Here is a 21,151-nt window from a genome sequence, read left to right as displayed (position 1 = left end):
CTCCTTGTGTACTCCCTTGATTGGCTTCATTATTACATCTATATTTGTATACCCAGAAGTAAAAGGGAAAGAATGAAGCTAGGCACATCCTCCTTTTATTTTGTCATCCTCTCAACATAGTTTAATACTAGATGAATGACAGTGCGCACTATATTTGATCTTTTCGGGTTATATTTGCATATTCGTGTTTGATTCCTCACTATGCGATATCTTCTTGGTCATTAAAATTGGCAGTGTTTCTTAGAGTTAGACCAAAGTAAGAAAATTACATGGAATGTTTCAATAAAGGTTATCTCTGTAGAGAGTAGTTGGTCATTCTGCAACCAAGATGCAACGATGATTTTCAAAAGTATAAGTTAAAGCAAGGTGTTCACTCAAGCGAAAAGCTGACTTGGTGTATCAAGTCTCTTTATCTTGTATGCTTGAGATTGAGTTTTTTACTATTATAAAGGAAAAATTCAATATGCTTCACCAGATACGTAAATAGTCAAAGATCGGCTTGATCAAAACTCAGTTTTTCAACCTTTTAGACTTAAGATCAATCTATCTAAATTTATAGCCTTGATAAGAGGAACTTATTTCTAACACATCGTAGGACTTTTAGAATTGTAATATACTAATCGACACAACCTAGATTGAGGCCTCTAAATAATGATGAGGGAAAGCATTTAGTTGGGAGTCATGCACATTAAGAGAATGTTTGACCTCCACTAAGTAAATAAATAAGTAGTTAAATGGGAAGGGAGACACATAGGAACTCAACTCATACTAAACGTCCTTGTCAAGAGACTCGTGGAGATTTTGAATAGATGTTGAGCTCAGAATAACTTTTAAAGATGGAAACATGACAAACACAATGTTAGTGAAGTACAATAACCTTTTTCCTACAATTTCTTGTTAGGAAAATCTTCATTAAACAAGCTAAAAGTTATGAGTCTCCATAATCTATATTAAAGTTAAGTTTCCCGCCAACAACAAGCAAGTTGGAGTAACCTAAGTTGATCAAAAAGTGGCTCAGAAGTGTTACGAAGGAAGCTTGTGCAATTGACATTAGACTTATGTAGGTCCCAACCCAAAGTTGGTTAGTATCCTAGACTTGGATCCCCGGCTTATGCGTGTGAAATTCACTGATTTTAACAATATTCATTTAAAAGTTTCAAAGTCACTGCCTCTCATTGAGCATTTGGTGGATAGGGCCTTGAGATGTGAAACTCCTAGTTTCACAGACACTTATTTTGGCTATAATCATATTCAACTACATTAAGAGGATCGGGATAAAACTGCTTTCACGGAAAAAAATAGCACTTTATTGCTATCGAGTAATGTCATTCAGTTTAAAAAATATCAAAGTCACATATCAATGAGTCACATACAAGATTTTGAAAGATATGTTAGAGCAAAATGTAAGAGAAAACATTGATTACATGGTTGTAAAGTCTGTTTTAGCCGATCATCACGACATTGAAATTAAAAAATTATCGGATGTTATTATGAACAAACTCCCAACTAAAAACTCAATCCCAAAAGATGAATTTTTGGGGTCAAAAGATACAAGCTCTTAAGTTTCAAAAACACTAATTAAAACACATTTGAATCACATCACATGTTACATTTTTAAGTAAGTCATTTATTCATTGTTATTACAAAGCATAACACTTTCGTGATTTTAGTATCTTTCACAATCTACCTTTTGGATGAGGTGAGGAGATAAGTTCAAACTCTAACATAAATCATCCTTCATTTATGACCAATAATGCTAGTCATGCTAATGAAAAATATATATTTTGGTCATCCTAATAATTTGTACGTTGTCAAAAAGGACTCTATTGGTGTGAGTGTATTTTTGTCATTATTCTGTTTCAATATTGAAGACGATGTGAAAATAAAATGTAGTAAAAAATAACAAATAATATTTCTCCTTCCATCTTGTTTTTCTACTAAATTTTGTATACATATATGAAATAATATTAAGTGATGTATATAATATTATTGATGTGTTGAAAAAGATGAGAATAAATAAGGATATATAAGAAAGAAAAATAAAAGAGAAAAGCGATTGTGTGTTTATATATTATTTTACGAAAAATATATTAAATGATAAAACTTAGATTGTTTATATTTGAAATTTTATATTGATTTTTGTTATGTAAATATATTATTCATTAATTTTAAATAGATTTAACATTAATTAAATATTTTAAATTATATATGTATTTTTGTTGTATAATATATATATATATATATATATATATATATAGTGTATATTATGACTTTAATAAGTTAAGTAGTAACAAAAAGTCTGGTGGGTAGCTTTAAGTTTGATTCCTTTAAGGATGAAACAACTTTTGATATAAACATTCCTTGATATTTTAAAATGTAATTAGTTAACATCATCATATTCTAAAAACGCAAATTTTGAAAAATCTTTTATTGGGAGAGTGTGAACATGATAGGTGAATGCATTGACTAGTTTGACATTGACTCTGAGGATGAAATTAATTACTATGATTAGAAAACAATTTCTGATTAAATTCCATTATGACCTTCTTTTCTAATAACCTTAAAAATATGTTACACCATCTCCACGCAACCAAATAAAAATGAAAACCAAATATCTGCATATCTTAATATAAATATAAAAATTACCTTCAGATATAATTAACAGAGTAGTTAGATTAGAGTCTAACACATACATATACCCACGTTACCAACGCACCATTAATTAATCATCTAACCACTCCTTAGAGAACCATGTCTACACGGCTCCTCTCTTTCTACATTCGTTAACTTCACCTTCTATTGTTTAAAATTTATAATCAAATACAATTTTCTAATGAATATCTATATTTAATTATTTAACTAAAAAGAGGGATTAGAAAGTCTATCAGTATTAACGTTTAAAAAGTAATAGTAAAAAAAAAAAATATTAATGGTTCCCGTAGAAGATCAAGTTGGCGAGCCGTGTGATGCGAAAACTTTCACTACTCGAAATTTACTTCTAACTCCATGTTTGATAGCTCAACCATAGTGATGTTAATTGTGGTTACACCCATAAGTACCATCATCCATTTTTATTCCACTTTAAATATGTCTGAGAATTAGCATAATTATTTATTTATTATCCATTCCTACTTTTTATATACTGAATTGTACAAATTGAAAGTTAACATGAAATTTGAGATTGTTTATCGGCACAATTTGATTTATAAATTAAATTCATAAAATAAATTGTACAATTAAGTGGGATTCAGTATTAGCTTTCAATTTGTATAATTTAGTATTTACATTTCAAAAGGAAGATGTTACGAATTACTCAAAGGTATAATTGAAATTTTAAAATTACATAAAGGGGCAGGAAAAAACAATGGAGGTGAAGGAAGAATTTAACTAATTTAAAGATTATTTATCCTATTATCTTGAATAAAGTTGAAATCAAGAGAACGATTGTCTTTTTTTTTCGGTTGGTCAGTCTATCTTTGCTCCTGAGATCTAATTCGATACAATTAATACGTAATGATGATGCAACTTATTCTTAAAATCTGTGATTATTTATAGGATTATTATGAATCTTTGTTATTGAGTAGAATTAAAATTTTAAATCATATTGTATTACATAATGTTTAATCATTATTTTTCTCTTATTAATCTTCTATTAAACTTAATAAATCTGATTATATTGGTCAACTCTAATCAAATTCTGAGATCTCCATCGATCGATCATCTCAACTCGACTCAAAAGTTACATATCCAAATAAGGTGCATTAAGTAACCCTGACCTGCTTCTTGGAAGAAGAGTTATAGCAATAAGGAATAGATTGGAAGGGATGTAATGTTTAGTTAACGAGAATGGTTGGGATGATTAAGAAAAGCGTAGTAATGGAACAGAAAATGGTAAAAACTACCTAAACCATTCATTCTTACGTAAATTAATTACATTATTACATATTAATTAATAATACATATCTTCGGCCCAGCCATTCAGTCCCAATCTCGTACAATCAATCAATCAATCAAAGTCAACGACCAAAAAACATCGACCAAGAAGAACAAAAACAAAAGGCACAATCATCCCAGCAAGACACGTGGCCATAATAATAAAACCCAAGCCCAGCCGGGCCAGGCCCATCAGTTTCTCCCGTTGGCCCAGCCCATAGACACACTACTGTCGGAGACGGAGGGCAACGAGTCCGCATCAGAACCCATGCGCTGATGCATCCCCTGATTATTGTTCATCGATTCCGACACGCTCCAAACCTTAACCGATTTGTCCAAACTGCCACTGTACAAAATCAAACGCCGGTCTCTCGCGGCGGCGGCAGCTTCGCGGTCCTCCTCCACGGCCAGGCATTTCACGGGACCGTCGTGACCCGTCAGAACAGACACGCACGTGTGAATCAGACCGTCTCTTCTCCACACGCATATAGTCTTATCTGCGGACCCGCTGAACACCAACGCCCCCGCGGAGATGAGGCACAGCACGGCGAGCTTGTGGCCCTTGAGCACGCCGCCGTGCACGTAGCCTTTCTCTCGCTCCCAGAAGTTCACGAGCCCATCGGAGGCGCCGCTGTACAACATCGAAGCATCCGCGTCCACCGCCAGCGCCGTCACCGCGCACTCCTGCTTCAGCAGCGTTTTCACCGCCGCGTGCTTCAGCCCCTTCCCCCGCACCTCCCGCCGCCACACCTTCACCGTGCCGTCCGCCGACCCCGAAAACATCGCCGCATCCTCGCCGCACACCACCGCGTTGACGGCGTCGTCGTGCGCGTGGATGGACTCGAGGCATTTGGAGTCGGCGATCCTCCACACCTTGATTGTTCTGTCCCACGACGCAGAGTATAGATACAACTTGTTATCAGAGAGACTCAAACACGAAACGGCGTCCGAATGCCTTATCCATAACGCCGTTTTGTGTCGCCGAACCTGAAAACCAAAATCTCCGTCACATTCTCTGCATGTTTTTCCCATTACAAAAGTCATAACATAACTCCATTCCAACATCATTAAAAATTCAAATTTTTTGTTTTATTCGAATCAAACTAGGAACTAATATCAACTAAAAGTTTATTGATTAAAAAATTGTTTACGTATCTATATTTTGATTCTAGTGTAATTTCATCGTCATTTTGTTCTGACACAGAGCAACAACAACAAGAGTGAAGAGAATGTGAGAGAAAGGTGGAAGAGAAAAGAACCTCGACGTAGTTGCTGGGTTTAATGGAGCTCTTGAAGATGTCTTTAAGCGTGGGCAACGTGCCGGCGCGTTTGTGCACGCTGGGGTTCTTCGGCGACACCTTCCAGACGCGGATTTTGCCGTCCTGGTGCCCCGTGAAGATTTTCTGCCCCGACAGAATTATGGTTTTGACCAATCCGCTGTTCGATTTGAACCCAGAATACTCCTTAAGGTTCTTCCAAACACGGATGTTCTTGCTGTCGGAGCCCGTGTACAGGAGGTCGCCGGAAGCCGCCAGCGAGTATATGTGTCCCTCCTCGCGGACAAGAGAACCCACCAGCGCGTTCTGCGGCAAGTTCCCGCCGTCGTCGCTCTGCGACCACTGCGGCTTGGAAAACGGCGAGCTGGCGGTCTGGTTCCACGGCGACATCATCATGGGAGAGCCCTCGCCGCTGAGCCTTCCCTGCTCGTAGTAATAAGGACTCATGGGCGACGCGGAGCTGCTGCTGCGCATTGTGAACTCGTCGTCGGTTAAAGCATCGGTGGCGGACATTCTGGGCTCCGATTGCATGTTGGGTGTTCGTGGAAAGCTTTCAGCAAACATAAGCCTAAATTCTCTCTCCTTCTGCAATGCGTGTATCGTTTTTCATTCACCAGAAGTGCTTGAGGGAGAGAGAGAGAGAGAAGAAGAAATTGAACGAAGACTTTGATTGATTATTGGTTGGGTTGGGAAGAGAAAGTGAGAGGGCGAAGAAGAGGTTAAAGAGGAGAGAGACAATCTTTAAAACTTTATATAATCAATAATCTCTCCACACATCTCACTTCTATTTTTACCTTTTCCTATTTTTCCCCTATTTTACCTCTTTTAATAACTCATTATCTTCAACTTCTTTCATCAATAATCAACTACCTATGTAAACACCCAAGCACCAGGTACACCTACTTTCACATAACAAACAAATTATATCTCAATATACTCACCTTATATTTAATATCTCATACTCTCACAAATAATATATCATTTTTTATCAGATGAATTTAAAATTAAATAATACAAAAAATATTAAAAGAATTATAATGTAGTTGTATACAATCTAACATTATTTTAATAGATATGTGCACTGTGTTTTTTATGATTTTCATTTTGTAGGATGTGTTTGTTAGAATTGTAAAAAAGTAAAACTGAAGGAAGAAACTTTTGGCCTTCTGATTAAAATTTCCGATTTATTTATAATCTTGAATTAGGATTTTTTTTTTATCAAAATAACATAATTAAGTATTTTTCGTTGTAGTATGTGATGTTAAGAATCCATAACCTAAAAGTTTCTTGAAAGTATATTTTTATAGTATATTTATTATTATTAATTCAAGTATATTAAATATGTAGTATAATATTAACAAAATAGTACACATAAAAATATTCTAAAAATCGTATTTAGAATGTATGATTATCTATATAAAATCGTATTTTAATGTATGATTCTTGCATAATTTTAAAAAAAAAATGTATTTAGAATGTACGAGTTTTTAATTAAAATTATATTTACAATATTGTACCAATAGAAATTTGATGAGTTTCAAAAACTTCAATGATTTGTATTAACCGACACGTTTAAAATGTATTAAAGATCAAAAGAAGATAAACGAGTTTAAACCGTAAATAAGCATGTATTAACTGATATGTTCTTAATCATAATCCAAATGCTAATCCAGCTCAATAATAATGAGTTATAATAATCATATGAATGATTATAAGTTTCAAGGAAAATGTGCATTATTATCGTGCATTAATTACACTGAGCACCGAATGCTTACTTGATCGTTAGGCATTTTTTGTCGGTATCCTTCCAATCGAGCGCCTACGAATAGATAAGAAATGAAGAATTTGACTGAAGTGAAAAATCAAGGATTGATCAAGGTGAAGTGGAGTTGTAAAATCGAGTGGAAGGAAGAAGAGTGACTGACTGACCGATCGAAAATAACACGTAATAATTCTCTCATTCTCTCTTATACAAGAACAATTATAAATTTTTGCATAAATTATTTTCATTCCAATTTGCATTAAATTTGTATGTGTTAGGTATGAGTTTTTTTAAATTTTACGAAATTGTATAGTTTGTTGGCGATTTCTTTTAAATGAATTCGTGTTATAAAATTTACCCAATTCTAAAATTAAAATTACTATGGGTACACTTCTTTAGTACAATGTAATTGAAAGAGTATATAACCATGCGTGTGTTCGGTTACACGTCCACACATGTTCTCCGAGGTGATGCATGTGATCTCGTCTTTCTAATGTTCATCAAATGCAAGCTAATAATGTCAGCTGTGAGAATTTTAGATGCCTTAGATACTTTTAAACTATATATCATTTCACTATTGATTCTTTTTGAAATTAATTATATTAATTTATTCTATTATTTTTTTATTTCATCAATTATTATTCAGACAAATTTATTTGAATTAGAATAATGTAATTTTTCCAAGTTTATTCTACTAATTAGTCTCTAATAACCAATAAGTTGGTATATTATGTATTATCAAGAATTTATGGGTTATAAATGAAAATAAGACCTATGATTACACCATCCAAACACACTATATATATGGTAACCAATGAGGAGTAATAGGTTGCACTTTAGGCCTCAAGTCTTGTCAATTAATGTCTCTTCTTCTTGAATTCAGAATATTTTCTTATATATAGAATTACAATAAAAAAAATGACAAAATACAGCACATATACAATGATAAGATTTGAAACGAATGAATTATTATTATTATTATTATTATTAATAATAATAATACACTTATTGGGATTATTATTATCGTTAGATTTCTTCTTATTCTTAATTTTCTTCTTCTTATTATTATTTTACTATTTTATTATTACTGTGGTTATTATTTATATTAATTCTGACAGGAAAAATGATAAGTGTAGATCCACATGAACATGTGATTAGTTTAATGTCAATATAGTACGGTTAATTTTATTTTATAATCGGCTAAAAACAAATATATATGATTGTATATAGCTATTAATATGCGATTAATATAGTCAGGGTGTTGAATGTTCAATAATATTATGTTTGTTTAAAAAAGGGTTAATTCCATGTATAAATATAATTAACTTTATCTCCTAAATAGCTAATAGTGTTATGATATTATTGTGGAAATATTTTAGAATGATACATATTCAAGAAATATATTATTATGATAGTATCGTGGGAAGATTTTAGAATGATAAATACTGAAGAAATATTTATTAATGAATCAACACATAAAAAATATAATAATATTTTAAAATATAAAATCTTAAAATAGTAAGTTTGTTTTTTTTATGTTTAACCTTTTCATTTCTGTTAAACTTCAAGCTTTAATTATTACTACCTGTCACACGCGATTAAATAAATATAAAAAAATAGTTAATTTATGTCACAAAATAATATCTTATTGTCTTATACAATGCGTTTTGTTGCAATTATCTAATATAAAAATTAATGAATAAGTTGTGAAGATAGGTGAAAAAATATTAATATAAACATGAGAAAATAATATACGATGAAAAATGAATAGTTTAAAATTAAGAGAAAGTATGTAACGATCCATTATTTTAGAATTTCATATACAGCGTAGCAAATATGACAGAGACTAAATAAAAGAACATAATTCAGAAATTATTATTATTAAATTTTCTAGAGCTTCTTTTAAAATAGAATAGATTATTTAATATGTAATTAATTAAAAAAATTAATATTTCAATAATATAATTTAATTAATAAAATAATAAAGTAAATTAAAAATATAGTTATATTATTATTATTATTATTTAATAATTTTAATCACAAATGTTTGATCTCTGAAATTCAACGTACGTAACCTCTCATTTAATTCACAAGATATTAAATCAAATTAAATATTGACTCGTCGAGTTATTTAACTCCATCAACACTTCTTTTAGTAATTAAAAACTAAGTCCGAACGTCTACCAATAAAGTAAAATATGTCTTTATTAAAACAATTCAAATTATCAAATCTAATTCATAATTATTTAAATTTGTATTAATTTAAGTTTATTAATATAAATTTATGCCAAATTTAAATATATATTTTTTATATTAAATCCATTTAATTAGATATAAATAGGATAAATTTTTAAATTTTTAAAATTTAAAATTAAGGTGAGTTTAGTTAATGATAATAAAATGTTAAGTGGTTTCATACACAAGTATCATCGGTAATATTTATGCAAGTGTGGACCAAGTCAACCTTAGTCAAAGTCAAACTAAGTCGATTTGAGTTCAAGTCGAGTCAGGTTAATTCAGGTCTAAATCGAGTCAAGTTTGGAGCAAGCCCACATTCAATCAAGTTTGGATGGCTCTAGTTCATTCGACTTAGGACCAACCCACATTCAGTTGAGTTGGGCTAGGATCCGATCAAGACCGGATCGAGTTTAGCCCAATCAAAAAGGTCGAGTTGGGTCCAAGTCAAGTTCAGTCAGTCTAGGCTCAAGTTAAGATGAGTCAGTCTAGGCTCAAGTTAAGATGAGTCAATCATTCCCAAGTTGAGTTAAGTTGGTTCATAACCAATTCGAGTTGAATCAAGCCTAGGTAAGACTACCGAGATGAACTGAACCAATTTGGGGTCAAGTCGAGTGGTGTTTGTGTTAAGCTGAAACATTGGATTAGGACAATGTCATGCTGTGTGGAGTTGATCCTACATAAGTTCAAATTAAGTCCGTTGAGACCAATATTTAAAACATCTTAATACTATAACTTTTCACTTAATTTTGATTGTAACAACAACTTGCTTAAAGAACATGCCAATTATCATGTTTTATGCTACCATCAAACAAACATAAATATTACTATTTTGTTTCAAAATTTATTTGTGCATCATCTTAGACTTTTGGCAATGTTTATGGTTGTATGGTTACCATGATAGAGAGAGTGTGACAGAATATGACATTCAGATATACTCTCATCCATTGGATGATTTTTATGGAAGTGACAAAATACTTGTTCGACCAATTAATACCGATCAAAGAATATTGTCTTGTTTAGACTTAGCAAAATAAGCATAAAAGACTATTTTGTTATCGAGATTTCAGTAACTTAAAAAACAACTAAATCTTTATATCAAAGTTAGTAACAAATTAGTCCTATAAAACAATAAAAGAGAAAGATAGATTCTAATAAATACAACACCCCATCAAGAGATAAAGAATTGAAAAATTGGACTAGTCTAAACCAACTATTTTAAACAAGAACAATTTGTGTTTACTTTTATTATTTAAATATAACAGTTTATCATTGAAAAGGTTGTGAAGTAGATATAAAAGTAAAAACGGACGTTAAATGATAATTTCCCTTTCCTTAATTTCTTTTTGGGCAACATACATCGTTTTATAAATATTTGATGATATAAACTCCAAAATTTGTTAATAAAGACATTCTTTGGTAGTGCATGATTATATTATTACACCAAAAGATAACTTCAAACTGTAATTATAAAATCATAAAAATGTGGTCTATTTCACAGAATAACTACACCTTTACAAGCTTGAACTTTATAACAAAAGCATGGAAGCAGTGGTGCAAAGTGTGCAGTGTGAAAATTTGACATCCTATAATAATTTCTCTGAAACGCCCATTCTGTGTGTCCAATGGTGCATGAATTGCAGAGAAGTTGAATCTGTGACAGCATGACGTGAAATGATGCATTTTGTATGAAAATGTTATGCAAGCATTGCAGAAATAGAAAGTGGAGCATATCTGTTCCTTATATGTTAAGTGACATTCTTTGATAGTGCTTCTTTTATTTGAATGAAACACACAATATTATGAGGTATGAGGTAGGGACACATGCAGAGTTTCAGAGTCAAAACAAAGTGTGCATCGACCCTGCAACAGTGAAACCCATGTGAAGGACCTAAACCCTAAACTCTATGGAGCCTAAGAGATACATACCAATCATCTTTCTCTTCCTTCCTTCACTTACAACCTCAATTTTTGAATTATCATGCACTTTCCTTCTTTAAAACAAAACAAACACTTTTAACAACATTAAACTCATCTTTTCTCAATCTTCTCATTTCACATCAAATGAAGGACCAAACCAGATTCACTCAGTGGAGGCAAAAACTCAATAACCATAAAGTTATAACAGGCATATTGTGTACTTATCCTATTTTCGTGTCTTATATTTTAAAGATTAGGTCTTTTTTTGTATTAACAGTTTTTCGTGTGTATTTTACATAGTATTGAAATTCATATCAAATATTTCTATCATATAGAATAATCAAATTATAGAGAATAGAGAATATATATTTTCATATAATTTTTTTTATAATAGTCACAAATTTTAGATATCTTTAATTAATTTATGATTAGTAAAGTTTATAATAGAGAATATATCGGTATCAAAATATCATTTTGATTATTTTATCCTACAGATAATTAGTTAGTTATGGTATAGTGTTACGAGTAAAATCACATATTTAATGAACGTTTAAAACGGCAAAAGAATTCTGCAAAATACAAATTATTTTATTTTTTAGTGTTATTTTTTTATCAACAAAGAATAAATAAAATAAAATGAAACATTTTAAGGGTGTATCAACTCTTATACAGACATTTCAGAAGTGTCATAACCTTTATACGAAAAATGGTCAAGACCAACCAACTCTACATCTAACATACATACAATTTTTAAATTTTACAAACATTCTTCAATCTCCACATATCACCAAACTAATCCTTGAAAGAAATGGTAAGCCATATCAAAAAAAATCATCATCTACCATATTAAAGTCCTTAATGATACTAATTTTTTATACTAGTTTTAATGAATAAATTTAAAGTAAAAAAAGTTAATATCGCTTAACTTTTCCTATATAATTTGCACCTTGGATGAAGAAGAATGAGAATGAAACTTTCTTCCCACCACATCGTGGTTGCCCTAAAATGGTTGAAAAAAGATGAAAAAGTGAAATAAAAAGAAGGAAGTTTATTTTGGAGTGTTGTAATTTGAGATGATCAATAATAGAGCAGAAGGTGCAAACAGGTAACAGTTGGTGATGTCATGAATTCATGGCCAATTGACACATTTGTCTTGTAAGAAACAGAAACAGAAACATTGTTGTCATATTTGTCTCCATACATTGCATTGCACATTCAGAGGTTTCGTTTATCATGGAATTTCTCAAAAAACTAAAAATGCATGCACAGGAATTGAAACCAGGGAGAAGCGACATTTGTGTTTTTTGGTGGAGACCCTTTGCTTCCACCACTCACTAGTACCCTACCCTTAAAGGGATTCATCACCTTCTTTCCCTTTCTTTTCTCATATCACTTATATGCTCCAAATATTCTTATACTGACACGTACAAAACATACAAAACATGCATTATTACTGTAAAAAAAATTATTAAATAAAAATTAATTTTAAATATTAAAATAATTCATTACTATATTAATTAAATTAAAAATAATCTTATAAATTAAAAAATTATTTAAATCTAAAATAATTTTTATTATTAATACAAATTTACAAAATAATTTTTAAATTAATTATCTAACTATTAGTTACCAAAATTTTAGCTACTAACTACTTATATTTTAAATTAATCTTTATTATTAAAAACAAATTTTAAATTAGTCTTTATTATTAAAAACAAATTTATATTATAAAATATTAATAGTTTAAAATTTATTTTATAATATTATATTAATAATAAAAGTTAATAACTAACTATTTTTTTTTTAAAAAAAATTTAGTGTATGGTGTTATTTGAAGGAAAAATTTAGGCCTTTCTCCGTCTTCCACATGGTGAACATAGGAATGTGTGCCCCCACTGTGTTGCCAGGAGAAGGAAGTAAAGCACGTTGGTGAAATGAATTATTGAGCAGGGAAATTAGAAAAGGACCTTGCCCTTTGCCCAAAGATACATCATATTTCAAAAATCTAAATAAAATATATCACATTTTCTTTGTTTAATAAATAAATAAATAGTAGAATAGAATAAATGAAAATAACTTGATAGAGTATAAATATATAAGTAATAAAATGGAAATTAAAGTTTTTTGGTCGAAAACAAAAAGAAAAGTGAGAAGATATAGATGGTTTGTGAACAACTTATTTATTTATTATTATTTTTTTATAAATTTATTATTATTATTACATATATTTATCTCTTTGTAGTTATTTTTATTTGGTTATACAAGTAAACAAATTTGTCTGTCTGCACACCCATGGGCCAAACTGATTTAAGTGTTTAGTGGGCCAAATCTACAGAAGCCCATAATCAAATGGGCAAAACAGATGAGGCAGTTTCTTCCTGCACGCCTACATTTTTCTTCCTGCACCCACGCAAAGACAAAACTGTCCCCCGTATAAAACTGTATATTTATTGTTTTGCATTTTGGATTATGAAATACGGTAAATTTTTGGATTGGTGCTTCCGGTAAAAATTTGGATTGGTGCATCCGGTAATCTCCCGGATTGGTGCTTCCGGTAATACATGAATGATAGTGTTAATCCAAAATAAAAAAAATGCAGAACATCCATAATTGAAAAAACTATTCCAGATCCGTCAATCCGTAATTCAAAATATGCATTCCAGATTCAGAAATCTATAATTGAAAAAAATCATTATGAATCCACCAATCCGTAATAGAAATTAGGTTTCTGGATTCAGCAATCCAGAAATCAACAATTTATGCAAACTTTGCTTACGGAACACCCCGTCATACGGAAAACAACATGATTCACTTCCGGATTGATGAATCCGTAGCACAGTCCCAGATGCCGAATTCAAATAACAGGTGAAGGTAATTTCGGAATTTAAAAAATTGTTGGGGTGCAGGAAGAAAATGTAGGGGTGCAGGAAGAAACTGCCGAAAGCTGAATAGAAACCCATGTAGGTCATGGGTTATGCTTAAGCACATTTAGCCAAATTCCTTCTGCACCTTTCAAATTGTGACCTTCACCCCACCCTGTTACAAATTTCCATAATTACACTTCATTTTTGGAATTAAAAAAAATAAATCTGAGAAAATAAATTCAGAATAGATCATTATATACCGGAAATGAAACTTTGGAATAGAATTCAAAAATCAAAATCTCATTTAGAAAAAACAATTTCAGAATAAAAAAAATACATTTTGGAAAACAAATTTGAAAGTATGTTTTAGAAAAAAAAATTAAAAATCTAAATCCAGAAACATATTAAAAAAAAATCATAAGTATTTTTTATCTATACCTTCCTTAAAAATCAGATGCATATTCATATTTGATTTGGTGCAAGAAGTAATTGCCGCACATTTATTTAACCCGTGTTTTGCTGACATATACTAACTCTACTTACAACCAAACAATTCCCATGCTTCTATAAAGTATTGAAAAAAAAAATCACACTCATTTGATCTTTAATCTTTACAAGTTTACAAATTAATTGAGGTTTTCAGTTCTTAATTAAATAATTTTTATTCGTCTCTTAGATCAATTACATTAATATTTTTTTTTTCAATAGATAAAGATAAAATATTTTTTAAAGAAAATCATTAAATAGTAACTAAATTTAGATAAAAAATAATAATTAGTTGTTGTATTAATTAATTAAATACTAATTTAGGGAGTAAAAAATTATTTATATCTGAAGTGATTTCTGTTAATAATAAAAATTTATAAAATGATTTTCAAATTGGTATCTAAATTACCTACCTTAGTTATAACTACAAGTATTTTAGATTTTAAATTAGTTTCTAAAAGACTAATAGAAACTAATTTAGTATATAAAGTAATAAGTAGTTAAAACCTTAGTAGCTAATGGTTAGATATCAATCTATAAACCATTTTATAATTTTTTATTAATAATAAAAACTACCTTAAATATCAATAATTTTTTTAATTTATAAAATGGTTTTTAATTTAGTCAAATAGTAATTAATTATTTTAGTTTTTAAAAATATTATTTTTAATTATTTTCTTACATTGGAATGATATTATATTGAATAAGTTTCCTTTTAAAAATAAGTGACATTTACTATTATTCTTAATCCATATAAGTATCATGAAAAACACGTGAAAGTATATGCTGATAATAAAAAAAAACGTGAAAGTATATGACATGGACATCATGAAGAAAGTACCTCAAAAGCTTTATGGAAAGAGCAAAGGAAAAAAAATTTTCTTTTTTTAGGCTTTGTTTGGTGAACATATAAAGAAGTAAGAAACAGAGAAGTACTTGATAAATAGCTTTCACTGTTTTTATATAATAATTAGATTCGCATAAACTCCACTAACTTATATTGTGGATATGCATAGACTTTTTTTAAAATATATAAAATAGTTAAGTATATATATATATATATATATATTTAAACAATTATTGGGGATGTGTAAACTTTTCATATCTTATGTGATGCAAATAGAATAAAATTATGAAGCAACACTAAAAAACTAAAATGAAAGAAAAATACTTTAAAAATTAAGATGAATAATCTATTAATGAATTAAAATTACAATTGTAAACTATTCAAATAATGCAAGTTTAATATCTAAATGCAACATCACTTACAATCTCAATCAATAGAATAAACTGAAACTAATTTCCTGACTTAATTTTGAACTTTTATTTTCAATCTGGCACTATATAGCTCTGAACCAAACATTATTTAAATTACTTGTTCAATTGTTTTTTGTTCCAAACAGACAAACACAGTTCAAACAAGATATTTTAACTACAAAATCTATGACATTACTGTCGAAACAACAGCTGCTGATCTGTATAACCAAGCATTAAAAATGATTATTTCAATAATTTGTTAAAGAAATTGTAGAGTGTACGGGTACGGTATCTGAAAGCTTAACGTTATGTGAGATCGACCGACACAACCAAATTCATTATGTCCAAACATAAGATTAACAAGATTAATAAGTGATTAAATATTTGATAATATATTTTTAATTATGATCTAAAATTCTAATTCGGCTCAATAACAAAAAGTGTATGATAATCATATAATTAGACACAAATTTCAAAAATAAAATAAGTCATCATTTAGTACTAATTATCCTAAGTGTCGAATACCGAAATCTCATTTGAACGTCGAAGTGTCTTTTGCAGTATCATTCGAACTTAGAGTTCGCGAAGACAAGAAGAAAGAGAATGAAAAAAAAAAGAAAAAAAGAAGTAGATTGATCGAAAAAAAGTTAGACAATCATTCTCTTGATCCAATCACGTTCAAAAACATAAAAAAATGTGTGATATCTCAATTATTTTGTTGTGTGTTGTTTTGCATGTGAATTGAACCGTTTTGGGGAGGCCAATGTTAAAACGATGGGAAAGGAGAAAAAGTTAGCTGATAATAGCATTAAACTCTAGGAGTGCGTGTGTGTATGTATATAATTGGTTGAAAGTCACATTGAAATGAGGACCCAACCCAATTTGAAGTTGTTGGTGATTGTTGAAGAGTGAGTACATTATGATTGTGAACAGAAACTGCATACAACACTCCTTCTAGCCTCCACTAGTTATAGTGGAGTGCATAATGTCCCCACCACAATACCTACTATTATTAGACCACACTACCTAAAGTCCAACTCTGCAATTTGCTTCCAGAGATTACAGCTATATAAACACACATCATATCACAACATTCACCCAAACTCCAATGGATTATTAGAAGGCTTATGATTTCATATTCAATTCCAATTCGATTGAATTGTTAAAAATTAACTATCATCAATTTCGACACAACTTGATTGGATTATATAATGTTTACGATTGGATTGTTAAAAATTAACTATCATTAATTTCGACACAACTTGGTTGGATTATACGATGTTTAGGACGATCAAAACATTAATAGACTCACTTAAGACGACATCAAATATCAACAAAAGTCAATCTTATCTTATGAAAGTTTTATGTTAGATGTTTTATACCATTAGTTACTCTCATATCCTATTAAAAAGATAACTTATTGAAATATATAACTTATTAATTATTAATAGATATATTAATAAAACTACTTCAAATCATTAAAAAAATTATCTGTTATACTTAAAATTTGTTAAGAAAAATACAATTTTTTTTATTAAATAATATTAATCAAGATTTAAAAAATAACAAAAAAAATAACTAAAACTTATAAAATACATCTCACATGTCTCACTATAGATAAGAGAACTCAACTTTAATTTCAAATCATTTGATCTTTGAACTGAGTATAAGACATTTTTTAAGGATACCAACTTATATAAGTGTCATTAATTGTGTGGGTTAGAGAAAAGGTCAACTATCACTCTAATAACTAAAAAGAGTGTCATTGGCTTTTTTACACTTAAAAATCCTTTAAGTTTGTAAAATAAATAGTAGTTATTAATTTAAAACGAATATTAGAGATTAAAAATAGTGATTAAAATTTTAGAATGATTAAAAAATAAAAGAATTATTTTTATGAATTAAAACCAAAATCTACTCATTTTATAAAGACTGAGACTAGTGTTTTAAAACTCTCATTTTTTTTAATGGAAACTAAAATTACCGGATCCAAAACTATATTTAAATCTAAAATTTATAGCATGGATATTATTTTATTAAATTTGAATTGTGTGAATAGAATCTTTCAAATATTAAAAGTATGTACTCTTGATATTTTCATCAATTGATACTTACTTATTAATGTTTGATTTGACTTGTAACATTAATGAAAAACTAGAATCCCACCTAAGTGATATCCAAAGAATAAGACTCGCACAATTCGTATTTGGAGGACTAAAAGAGTTCACAGTTTCGTAATATTCTTTATAAGAAATGCTTGTGTGATACTCAAAAGATTCAATTTTAGTGGATAAAAACAGTAATACAATCCAATTTTTTATACAGTCACATTAAAATTCTTATTTTGTATTTTATTTAATTAAAAAAATTATTTTTTATTATATACATATATATATATATATTTATTTATTTCTAAATACCTAGGAGAAGAGTGAAATAAGGATTAAAATATGTGAGAAAAAGAGTAATAAGAAACCTAATTAAGAAGAAGAGGTATATGGAAGTAAAAATTACAGGAAGATTATAAAATTTAGAGAGAAAAGATGAAGAAGAGAAAGTGGGAGAATTAACAGATATGGAAGGTGATGAAAGGAAAAATAATAGTAATAAATAAAGAGAATGAAGCTAAAAGCTTGATCTCTTGAGGGAGGTAATGGTGACGGAAGAACCCAACGGAGAAGTTCCGACCTGAATATCGAAGGAGTCATAGCGAAGAAAAAACTCGACAAGAAGAAGCCTTGAGACCAAGGTCACGAAATCCTTCCCAGCACATTGCTTGTTCCCCACTGTCGGAGATTCAGTTTCAGGTCCATTCGACCACAGCACGTGTTTCAGCAGCTTCTCCCCTTCCTCTCCCACGAACCTGTCCCCGACAAATTCCTCGGCCCTCTCGAAGATCCTATGATCCTTGGTCGCGAACGGCTGGTACCCGAACAGCAAGTCCCCCTCCTTCACCTCGAACGCGTGATCGTGGCTCTCGATCACGAGGTCCCTCTTCGCCCTCCCGAACTGCAGCGGCACCGGAGGGTCGATGCGGAAGGCCTCGTACACCACGGACTTCATCAGAGGCATCTTCTCCATCGCCGCCATGGTGATCTCCCCGCCGGCGTCTCTCACGGCGGAGCGAATCTCCTCCGCCAGCCGCGCGTGGAGCGTCACCCCCGCGCGTCCGATCCACTTCATGACGTTGGGGAAGAACAGCTTCATCCCGCCGAAGGAGTTGAAGCAGGTGGCGAAGAGGAGATTGTGGCAAGCCTCGTCGCGCGTGATGCCCAATCGCTCCGCTTCGTCGAGGACGGAAGTGGAAGAGGAGTAGAAGAAGTCGTAGAGTCTCTGGTAGTCTTTTTTGATGAGGGAGGGAGGGAGGCGGAAGGTGCGAATGGTGGATTCTTCTAGAAACTGGGGGAGGCCCAACCGGAGGAGTGGGCCCAGCTGGAACAGAACCCATTTCTGCACTATTTTTGGGCCGTCGAGGCCCAGTTTGGTGTCGGCGGGGTTGGCGGCGAAAAGCGACCGGGCGAGGAAGTTGAACGCGGCCTGGTCGTTGGCGTCGCCGAAGCTGGCCTTGCCGGTTTCCGCGAGGTTGGACTCGAGCTGGAGGAAGAGGTCTCTGTAGGAGGCGTGGAACTCCGGGATGACGTGGCGGCTTCGGGACTTGAGGAGGAAGAAGATGAGCTGCTTGAGGAGGGCGTGTTTTGGCTCGGAGGGGTCGAGGTAGGAGAGGACTCTGTGGCCGCCGGTGAGGTCGGTGGAGGGCATGTAGGTTCCGGTGAAAACATCTTTTTTCTCGACCTTGGAGGTGTCGAAGAGGACGGGGAAGCTCTTGCCGTCGAGGAGAACGACGACGTTTGGTTTGAAGGTGATGAAGGGACCCGGCGGCATGTTGGTGCGGAACACCGTTGACTGGTACTTCTGGATTCGCGACTTGAAGAACTCGTCGCGCCCTTGCTTGTAGAAATAGTCTTGACGGTCCTTCCAGGGACCGATGACCGGCAGCCCCCAGTCGCCGGGGATTTTGCGGATCGGAAGCTTGGTGGGCTCCGGGGAGGTGAGCGACAGTGGCGGCGATGGTTTCTCCGAGACGGAGGCTCTGATGGAAGAGCGTTGTTGTTTTTTTCTTCCGGAGGAAAACTCCAGTTGCAGGAATGGAGAGGAGAGTGTGGAGTAAGAGGATGATGCCATTTTGGGTTTGGTTATGTTGTTGTTGTTGTGTTGTTCTCCCTTTATAGTGTTGAGTTGTTGGGTGTTGTGTTATTTATAGAGAAAGTTTGAATGTGGTGCGCGTCATAGAGAGTGGTCGGTTTTGTTGACCTTAAAATGTTTGAGTCATACTCAGATTTCTGCGTTCTTTGTTTCTTTCTCCGTCCCCTCCTCCGTCCATCTTTCTATCTACAACAACAACAACTTCGTTTCCCATTAACAATTCAATTCAATTCTCATAAATAACTACTTTTTTTCTTCCTTAAACATTCAAAGTCATCACATATTTACTATTGTCAAAAGAGATCTCTAGTCAAATAATGTGAACAAAACATGGGACCTCGCAAAAACCATTCACTAATTATGTTTTTTTTATAAGAGGTATCGTGTTTCACATCTCACAACAATTAATTATTATTACATAAAAAAAATTATTAAAAAAAATAAAATAAAAAAATATAGAAAGATTATACTAAAATTGATATATTAATAAAAATGATACATAGTTAATTTATACCTATTAATAAAAACTATAAGAAAAGATAAGATTAAAATCTATTATTACATGAAAAACCATTCACTAATTTCTATTCAAGTTATTAAGTGAAAATTTAGCTCAAATAATTCTATTAATTGAGGATATGGTTAGTTAAGTAGTGTTAACTAACATAAAAAGTATAATTAATTGTTTTCTTTTAGTTATGTACTTCAATATGGTAGTTTTCTACTTTAATTAAAAAAATTGTAATGAGTGTGGAGAGGAATAAATTAGATTTTGATTTATGTATTTGAGGTGATTCAAAAGTTTAAGAAAAGAGGGGGAACAAAGTTTGTTGCCGTCCTACTCATGAGCACATAAATAAGAGGAAATGGTATACAATTACAAATATCCTTTAATTGTAAAAGTGTAATGCTCAAAACACTATTGCCACCAATGAATTCACATCTTTGAAATGACATTCTTATTATTCTTTTGAAAATTAATTTGTGTGTTTAATTGATTGCTTCTTTGAAAAGTTTAAAAATTAATTAGTGGTAGGTTCAAAATATCATATAAAAGAAAAAATATATAATTTTATTTGTAAAATGCATTGTTGGTTAACCATGTAAAAAGAAGTTACATTATTATATAATTAATTTATTAGCCGTAATATATCTAATATATAAAGAACAATTTTCTTACACTGGTAATATTGGAGGGAGAGAATTAATATTTA

At 31.5% G+C, this 21,151-nt stretch overlaps 2 protein-coding genes across 2 annotated transcripts; both read right to left on the bottom strand.

Moving 5' to 3' along the window:
- Positions 1 to 3,889: 3,889 nt before the first annotated feature.
- On the bottom strand, positions 3,890 to 5,934 carry LOC137816454 (protein JINGUBANG). Its single transcript, XM_068619592.2, has 2 exons — positions 5,193 to 5,934; positions 3,890 to 4,920 (listed from the first exon to the last, which is right to left on the bottom strand). Exons 1-2 carry the CDS (start codon positions 5,772 to 5,774, stop codon positions 4,126 to 4,128), a joined length of 1,377 nt encoding a protein of 458 aa, XP_068475693.2. The 5' UTR covers positions 5,775 to 5,934; the 3' UTR covers positions 3,890 to 4,125.
- A 12,265-nt stretch (positions 5,935 to 18,199) lies between these two features.
- AOS (allene oxide synthase) lies at positions 18,200 to 20,171 on the bottom strand. Its single transcript, XM_068619591.2, has one exon. It carries the CDS (start codon positions 19,914 to 19,916, stop codon positions 18,360 to 18,362), a length of 1,557 nt encoding a protein of 518 aa, XP_068475692.1. The 5' UTR covers positions 19,917 to 20,171; the 3' UTR covers positions 18,200 to 18,359.
- Between the last annotated feature and the right edge of the window lie 980 nt (positions 20,172 to 21,151).

Source organism: Phaseolus vulgaris, chromosome 1 (assembly GCF_051622355.1).
Source record: "Phaseolus vulgaris cultivar YP4 chromosome 1, ASM5162235v1, whole genome shotgun sequence".
Taxonomy (NCBI): Eukaryota; Viridiplantae; Streptophyta; class Magnoliopsida; order Fabales; family Fabaceae; genus Phaseolus; species Phaseolus vulgaris.
Note: the sequence above shows the minus strand (reverse complement) of the source record. Positions and strands in the feature narration are given on the sequence as shown.